The 9,636-nt window shown below is 31.9% G+C and overlaps 1 protein-coding gene across 2 annotated transcripts; it reads right to left on the reverse strand.

Moving 5' to 3' along the window:
- Positions 1-4,394: 4,394 nt before the first annotated feature.
- Positions 4,395-9,636, reverse strand: LOC145313289 (uncharacterized). 2 transcript variants are annotated; one of them, XM_080152617.1, is made up of 4 exons: positions 7,942-9,636; positions 7,208-7,243; positions 6,329-6,417; positions 4,395-5,778 (listed from the first exon to the last, which is right to left on the reverse strand). In XM_080152617.1, the coding sequence occupies exons 1-4, from the start codon at positions 9,032-9,034 to the stop codon at positions 5,590-5,592; spliced, it is 1,407 nt and encodes a 468-aa protein (XP_080008743.1). In that variant the 5' UTR covers positions 9,035-9,636; the 3' UTR covers positions 4,395-5,589. The 2 variants fall into 2 exon arrangements, with proteins under 2 accessions (XP_080008743.1, XP_080008742.1); XM_080152616.1 differs by having other exon boundaries at positions 4,396-5,778; positions 6,329-6,413; positions 7,204-7,243.

Consider the following 9,636-nt stretch of genomic DNA (forward strand, 5'->3'; position numbering starts at 1 on the left):
TTGGTGATTTGAAATTTATCCTAAGTCTTAAAACCGCTGACGACCAGACATTCAATTGTATAGCTATTTGTAAATGGGAGTCAAAAATTTATTGAATCAGAACTATGGCTTCATGGTACTCCCTGGAAATGCCTTGAGGAGCTGAGTCAGGAACTTTTGTCCGTTTCAAAAAATCTCGTTCCTAGCCTGAGAAAATCTAAAAAACCTCTACAAATTGGACAATTCTCAATAAACCTTAAAAATTTTTGGTTTTTTAGTGATTTCTAAGGCTAGGAACGAGATATTTTGAAACGGACAAAAGTTCCTGATTCAGCTCCTCAAGACCTTTACAGGGAGCACCATGAATCCATAGTTCTGATTCAAAAAAATTTTTGAATGTCGTCTTTGCATACTAATAAGTAATGAATTATATTTTTAAGTGGTCGTGTTCTAAAACTCAATTTTTTAAAATTCTTTTTCGGTCAGAAATGTTTTTAAGGTTAATTTTATCTGTTGCATATCCCCGCTTTGTCTAATTCCGATATGAACCCACCCTAATAAATATCCCCGTTTTAAAGGGTTAGAATAGAGTACAAAATTTAAAACAAATAAAAAAATAAACTTTGAATAAACCCACATTGTATCTGATGTTATTTTATCAAACATGTTATTTTCATCTTCATTACTGCACTACTTACCTTAAATATTTGATTTTTCTTGTTTGATCTCAGTATGTTAAACCACTATTTAATTCATTATTAACTTCATATTTTTCATTAATTTCTATTAAAAACTTAAATTAAAATAAAAATTACGTAAAATTAAAAAGCAAAAGAACAATATTAACTATTTAATTTTGCATAAGTTTTTTGATTGAAATCAAAGTCTTTATAACAAAAGAATGATATATATTACAAGAGTTCGGTGATTGAAATATTTTAGATATCTTTTAAAAATACAAGTAGCTTTGAGTTGCACTGAGAAGTTTTAAAAAGTTCCTTCTTCTGATATGTCAGGTGCGCGACAAAAATAAATAGATTAGGGAGAATATCTTGGCCCAAACTATGTATGCACGGTTACAGTTAAGTCTTTAAGGCAAAGGTCGAGTGAAGCAAGGGTTGGTTGTCTGAAGGGTGTTTGATTGTATAATCATGCACATCAATAGCAAGATTTTGTTTACAGATACAACAAAATAAAACCCTCTACAATTTAATAATAATTATTTTCTACCTCCCAACCGCACACAAAAGAGTTGATAGAGAGAGAGGAGGGGTTCCTAAGTTATAATGAGTTTTGACTCCGTAGGGAGGTATAAACTCTTCACAACTTAGATAATTGCATCAAAAGGCATTCACAAGATGGAGAGAATAGGGAAGTAAATGAGAAAGGTAAAAATGCAGAGATATTTAGAGGGCAATATACTCCAGGGGCTGCTATTCAGCCATTAAATTCCAATTTAAATTGCCGCAAAATTTAATATTTTGTCGGGGTCAGGGGCTGCTATTCAGCCAATTAATTCCAATTGAAAATGACGCAAAATTTAATATTTTGTTTTTTTACGTAACTGAAGAGGAGTGGGTAGAAAGGGGAGAAAAAAGGCAAGGGGGTTGTGGGGAAATTTTCCTTTAGAATTGTTCACATTCCCTTTTTACCTGATTAGACTGTAAATGATTCTACCCTACAAAATAATAAACTCGCCCTGACATTGGTTAGCTTAAAATTGTTTAATAATGATTGGTTGTGAAAAAGTATCTCCAATATTCTTCTGTAATGTTCCGAACCATAAATTGAGAAAATTATTTATTATAAATTGTTCTTTCCCTATATCCCTGAATAATGGAGAGGAGATGTAGGATTCTCATGACCTTTAGGCATTAGTTTGTTAATGTACAATTAACAAGAAATTTTATAAAGAAATAATAAGAAAATCACTTTTGTTTGAATTTCAAACCCTATGTTTGTAGTATATAGTTGCATAATGATCTCAATGTCGGCATGCGTATTTTAAGGGCGGTTTATCATGCTCTATACATTATTAAAAAAATATAAATTGTCAACCTAACTATTCCAGATGTTTACGAACTGGAACATTTTCTAACGAAGATAAAATACTAACAGAAATTACAAAAGTTATACAGACGGTAAATCACCGTTAATTAGGAGAGATGTATTTTCTCAGTATCATATAAACACCAAGGATGTGAAAGGCAGAAACTCGTGGCTTTACCTGACCGTGCAAATTTTTTGAAGGGTGTGAATTCTTTAGAAGTACTCGGCTGTACTTTTCTGTCTTATTATACAACAAGAATGATTTTTTCAAGTAGCGCAGCATCACTAGTCCACAAAATGTAATACAGAGCTGGATCTTTAAATCACCGATCTGCCCTAGCCGAGCCACAAGTGAGCCGATTTTGAAAGTGGCTCACCTCATATCAAATTAACTTTTATCTCACATGGCATATTTAGTATAAGAAAAATACCAGATAACAATGTTGTTCATTTGTACATGATTGTATGAATCATGAAGCAAGCAACAATTCTCTAGTAAAGTGTAGAAAATAGAAATAATGATGTTTTCAACATTGCTTCCAAAATAACAGATTTATAATGTAATATTTTTCCCAATGAATAAGTGTAGTAAAAATGAATAATATTTAGATATTAGACGTGTTCTCCAAATAGTATGCTATGCTACTCAATGACTCAATTCATTCGACCGTTCGTCTGTCTTTATGGCTAATGAAAAATGTAATTCTATTGAAGATAAAAAGCTAATTTTTTATGTTTTTGTTTATTTTGTATGTAATGTACATAATTAACACTTATAAAGATAGAAGGCCGTTTTTTTTATAAAGATACTTCCTATCGTACGTATATAACTCACTTTTTTGTTCGATATATCATTTAATGATAGAGGGATAAGTGTAATTTACGTTAGGATATTTGATTTCTTTGGCTTCTTATTATTATATTAACAAATCAGAAAATTTGATTAGAGATTGTGAATAGAAAAAAACATTAAGAACCCCTAAATTAATCCTATTGGCATGCTAATTTACTAACAGAAATTACACATAATATTTTTGCAATAATTATGCATGTAACAAAAATAAAGAGAAAAATAACATATCTTTAGACTTTATATATCTGTGTAAAAATGAAAATAATATTGTGTGGATGGACTGACAACCAATAATCCAGAAGATAACCTGACAAAATCTCAGCAGCTAACGGATCTCAGTACCAACTACATACAGGCAAAAAATTATGACTAACAAATTATAAAATATTCTGCAAAATAAAGTAAATAATTATCATAAATACTTTCTCTATTCGATCCAAGATCTTTTAATGTTAGGACAGTATGGTAATGATTCATGACTAAAAGACTTTTATATTTTATTTTCTGGGAAGATTTTGATAATTAAACCTGTATACAATTTGTATTAGGCAGAGGTCTACATGTATTAAGGTTTTAAAAACTAAAATTTTCAATCTTATTTATATTAGCTTCTTTCAAATATATTTTCCTGTTTTCTTTTATAAATTTTTAAGAAATAACTCATGCAAAAAAGTAGTTGTGCCTGGATAAAGGTGTTGATTAGAAGCTGTCCGACCACTAATCCTTGCTAGTCCCCCCCAGATATAAACCTTACTTTCAGGGACAAGGGTATAGGTGATGATTACAAGCTGTCTCACCACTAATTCACTATCTCCACTCGTCATTTTTAATATTTCATAGTATTTTTATAGTACACTAGTCCCCAAAGTTTTATTTTAATGTTTTCTGATTAGTTGGCTTTAGTGAATTTTGATTGGTTAGTTCACTAGGTTGGGTGTTAATATGTTCTAGCTACTAATTTTTATCACAGAAGGGATAATTTTGTGTGTCTTCATTGTGGATGCACCATTCCACATCAATCTATAGGCCATTGTTTTTTCCTTTAACTTTAGATCCATGAGTATCAAGTCGAAACAGCAGGTTTTTTTCTTTTTTTAAAGTGCAATATCCCTTAAACCCTGAGTATCTGACTGTAGAATTATACATAAATATATCTGTATTCATGGTTACGTTTGCTTATGTCATGTAATTTTCTAGGGAAGTATAATAAATATGATATTACATATTCTGTACATTGGTTTGTACAGTTTTTTTTTATAGAACGTGTAGGGGGTAGACAGTTTTCTTACTAAATAACTAGCCTCCTAAAAAGTAGAAAGTTTCGCTGTAACCCCGTCGAGCCCGCTATTTTGTCTCAAATAAACAGACAAACATCCATTTAAACGAATCTCTTTTAAACGAATTATGACAGACCATTACAGATTATTTAATCTGTTTATAAAAAATAATATTCCTTTTTAAAGGCGTAGGTAACAATAATCCACATCATAGTTGCCAAAAATTTATTTAAAAGTTTTATAAAACATACAATTTCAAAATTTTAAAAAAAATATTTAACATTAATTTTTTTTTATAAATTTAGTTGCCAAAATTAATTATAGCTTTCAAAAATATTTTTTTTTATAATTAAACAATAAAATAGCAAATAAATCATTCATCATAGGGATCTAAAGAGAAAAGACAATGGCTGATAAATTGATGGACATTCCAAATGTTAATACACAAAGTTACCCCTGTTGTAGATAACATTTGTGGTTGAAACGTTTGGACACGCAACTTAATAAACCATACAATCATTCAATCCATTGAAAGTCCCCAAAGTTGTTATCCAACAAATTAAAAAACTTTGGAAACGAATGTAATAAACAGCCCATTGTCCCCTCTCTCTCTCCATTCATACACTCCTTTCGAAATCGTTTAGTTGCTGGCAGGCTTAATCAGTTTTATTGGCAATGTTAGGCAAGGCCCAATATTGAATAATTCGGTCATTAAGCCAGTATGCTTCCAAATGATTTCGCTAAGCCATGAGAGTAAATGTAGATAGACACAGTTTTACATTAAAACATTTACACAAAATAGACGATATTTTAAGCCACGAATAAATTATAACCTAGCTGCTTTATTTGTGACTTAAAATATTTCTGAAGTGACATTTTAAAAAATTAACTGAAAAACAAAACAATTAATCTTGTCTATAATACAAGGCGATAAAAACATGTCTTCGCTAGGCCTCGAATCTGATTAATATCCGCTGGATTAGAAGAGGTTCTGGGTTCTGATACTGCAAAATCATGTATCGTATTATATATTGTAGAAAATATTCCCCGAATGCTACAATAAAATTTTTATGATTTTATTTTTCTCTTTTGTTGGACAGGGCCAATGAATTAACTTACATGATTTCTAAAAAATATATGTATATAGTTTTACAAATACAATGCGTTACGTATACAATTCTATACAAAACCAAAACTATTTAAATACTTCTATAAAATTGGATAATATGAAAACGTGAAAATTATATTTGTGTATATAAAGTAAGTTTCGATTCTTCTATTATAAAATGCATTTCATATGTATAGGTATATCATATGTAATATTTTTTTAAACAAAAATTTTGTTTGTTTTTGATGAGTTAACTTGTAACTTTATTTTTGTATTTGTTTATAAAGCTAAAAAACTATAATTTTTGCAGCTCAAAAATTGATTTATGAAATATTTCTAAGCAATACTACATTATTCAAATATTGGACTTGTCTGAAAAGATCTTCCTTTTCCTGTGTTATAACTCTCAGTTTTGCTTTAAGTTCTTCATTTTTTTTCTTTTGTATATCGAGTTCCAAAGTAAGTGCATTTTCTTTATCTTTCTCCTTTACTCTATATTTCTTACAGGCAATCTAAAATAGGAAATAGTAAGTGAATAAATAATTATCATATTGATCTTATATTGATCATATTTACAAATATTAATTCATGATTGTATGTAAGCTTTTAAAACAGAAGTGCACATAAGTTCCATTAGTGAAAATCCAGTTGTTACATACCTATGTAATCATTTTTTGGATATATGGTAAAACGTTAAACAGCATAGGCACTTGATTAAGGAAGGGGGAACAACCTCTATAATTTTTTACTTTAGCTTAAAAAAAATTTGGTGGGGGCAATTTTTTTTTCTATGGGCATTTTCTTTTTGGAGGGTGGTGGTAGGGTGGTGGTGCCCACCAAAAAAAGAAAAATATCGGTTCAGTGGTTAGCGATATCCTTCAGAAAATACAGACAAAGATCTTGTTACTTTTATATAAGGGTTTTTATTTTTGTCAGATTTTAACATTAAAATTAGGTAGGCAACGCCGCAAACATCATAAATAATTTACAATTACTAAAAAGGCATGCAATCCCTTATCTAATCTTTAATTTTCAAATCATGTGACTTTAAGTTTTTTTTACCTTGTTTTGGGCGCTTTTTTCTTCGTCATTTAATGGTCTTTTTAATCCTCTCTTTCTGCCAACTGGTAAACATTCATTTGGCATACTTATACAGGGTGTTTTTTTTTAATGGAACAAAAGTATTGCTTAATATAACCCACTTGCCATTGACAGAAATTGATAATCTATATCTTAATTTATTCATTGGGTTGGGGAGTTTTGTATAAGACAAAAATATTTAGTGATTTTCAACAAATTATGCCTTAAAAACCGGTTTTTCCAAAGTACCTTTTTTTGGAAGATTTTTGGATCATGAACAATTTAAAGAGTGTGCAAAAATGTGTACATTTTTAAAATTCAAATAGCGCAGCTTGTGTTAATAGTAGAAAAATGTTATGCATATTGTTAGAATCGTCATAAACTCTAGTTTTTGGGTGATTAAGAAGTATTCCTGTGCTGCGTATACTTTAGGAACTACGTGATAAAATGTCCAAACTTACTGAAAACTTTTAAACCTTTCTCACATTTTCCAACGTAGCTTCTATACTACAAATAGCATGAATACGATACATGTATTTCCAAAAACTAGAGTTTATGACAATTCTAACGGTATGCGTAACAATTTTCTACTATTAACACAAGCCGTACAATTTGATTTTTAAAAATGTACGCATTTTTGCACACTCTTTAAATTGGTCATGATCCAAAAATCTTCCAAAAATAGGTACTTTGGAAAAACCGGTTTTTAAGGCATAATTTGTTGAGAATCGCTAAACATTTTTTTCTTATACAAAACTCCCCAACCCAATGAAGAATTTAAGATATAGATTATTAATTTCTTTTAATGGCAAGTGGGTTATATTAAGCAATACTTTTGTTCCATTAAAAAAAAACACCCTGTAGCTTCTTCTGTACTTTCAGAAAATCCAGTTTTGTCTAAAAATTAAAATACTAAGTAAGCATTTTTTATTTCCTGTCTTAGTTTCTTGCCAACCTATACTTCTTTTAGAAAGTACTTGTCTAATCCTATTCCCTTCTGGACATTAATCTGTTGAGGGAGGGGCATTGCTCCCCCCCTTATTATCTAAGCTCCTGTTGTTTGATAATTATTTTTGAAGCTAGAAGAACAATTTTTTTTCAGAATTTTTTTTTTTTATATTAAAATTTTCAAAATATAAATTTTGGCGGCGGCTGTACCTGGCAGATGCTAGCCTTTGCAGTCGGCGGCAAATTTTCATAAAATTTAAATATGTCATGTAGATAAACTAAGCGGTCCTTCATTTTCATTTATTAAAGAATAGAATTATTTTATCAAGCTTTGCACAAAAAGGATTGGGGTCATGTAAAGGAAACGAAGTTGCGGGTTTCGTCGTATTTTCACAGTGGCATTTGAAATCATGTTATTTTAGGTTAGGTTAGGTGATTGCCCCTCAGGATTAGTCAATTGGCCCCGCAGGATTAGAACCCCTCACCGGGGCTAGAAATAGGAAAAAAAGCTACTGTGAAAATATGACAAAACCCGCAACTTCGTTTCCTTTACATGACCCCAATCCTTTTTGTGCAAAGCTTGATAAAATAATTCTATTCTTAAATAAATGAAACATCGTTTCTATCACAGGACCCAAGGATTGTACCTGCAGTGTTAAGATTCATAGCCTGTTCTGAGATCTCTAACATAGCTGTTTGTAAAACTCCTGTCCCCTCTGTCATATCTATTGTAAACATTGTCGCAGTTTCCATATTTGCTGGATATTGTGATGCTGATTGTATATTTGCTGTGTGCTGTGTTTCTGGTTGCATGTTAGCTGGATATTTTGTTGGATCCATATTTGCCGAATATTGTGGAGCTGGTTGCATGTATGCTGTGTGCTGTGTTTCTGGTTGCATATTTTCTGGATATTGTGTTGGTTGTTGCATATATATTGTGTGCTGTGTTTCTGGTTGCATATTTGCTGGATATTGTGGTGCTAGCTGCATATTTTCCAGATATTGGGGCGCCAGCTGCATATTTGATGGACATTCTGATGCTTGTTTGAAATTATCTATATTCTGTGATATAGGTTGCATATTTGCTCCACATATTGTTGCAGGTTGGATAATATTAGCTGGATATTGGGGTGCTGGTTGCATATTTGCCACACATATTGTTGCAGGTTGGATATTAGCTGGATATTGGGGTGCTGGTTGCATATTTGCCCCACATATTGTTGCAGGTTGGATAATATTAGCTGGATATTGGGGTGCTGGTTGCATATTTGCCCCACATATTGTTGCAGGTTGGATATTAGCTGGATATTGGGGTGCTGGTTGCATATTGGTCCCATATATTGTTGCAGGTTGGATATTAGCTGTATATTTGGGTGCTGGTTGCATATTTGCTGTAGACATAGTCGCTGGTTGGATATTAGAAGGGCATTGTGTTTGCATATCTGCTACGAATTGTGATGCTGGTTGTAAATTTGCTGCATACATTGGAAGTTGTACATTTGAGTCTTGTTGCATAGTTTCTGCTACATTTTTTATGACTTTTGTCTCAGCTACATTAGGTGTTGCTTCTTCCTCTGATCCTGCAGAAGGAGGTTGAGAGTCGTAACCTTGATCAACACTCCCTGGTTCCAATATTGGTTCAAAAACACAATTAGAACCGTTAATATGATATGGTTCATCAATAAGAGTGTCAATATTTTCAAAATTATCTCCATGCTCAGTGTTTGTTTTCTCATTCATGCTCAAATCAGATTTCTGTGACAGTAAATGATCAGATGGATAATTAATAAGTTTTACTGTGGAACTTTGAGGTTCTGTATAATATACAACAGATTTTTCTTGAATTGCATTGTTGGAAAGAGGTTGATAGTTGCCTGCCGTTTGTCCTGCATGGTTGTAATGTTGCCCAGGATCAAAAATACCAGTAGTTTCATTGTCGTGGAAGTTTCTGTGTAGTATATCATCATTAGATGAATAAGTATCAACAGTGGTTTGATTGTCAGTAACATGAGTACCAATATTTTCTCGGAAGATATCAACATTCAACCTATTGTTCTCCCTGTCAAAATTGAACAAATATGAAATTGGTATTTGTTGTAGATCTGGAGGCAGGTCATTCGGAGCAGTTGTTTCAGTTTCATAAGATTGGTCAGGAGAACAATTAACATGTTGTAATATGTTTTCGCTCCCGTCGACCCCGAACCCGCTGCTTGAGGCTGGTTACGGTCACGGAGGATTGTTGGACGGGTGAGGCCATGACAATGTCATGGCATTGCGACGGTTTTGGGACTATCTTATCAAGCGGACCACTCGACGACATTCTAAAACCTTGGGTATTGGTT

Source organism: Acartia tonsa, chromosome 3 (assembly GCF_053477335.1).
Source record: "Acartia tonsa isolate MP-2025a chromosome 3, ASM5347733v1, whole genome shotgun sequence".
Taxonomy (NCBI): domain Eukaryota; kingdom Metazoa; phylum Arthropoda; class Copepoda; order Calanoida; family Acartiidae; genus Acartia; species Acartia tonsa.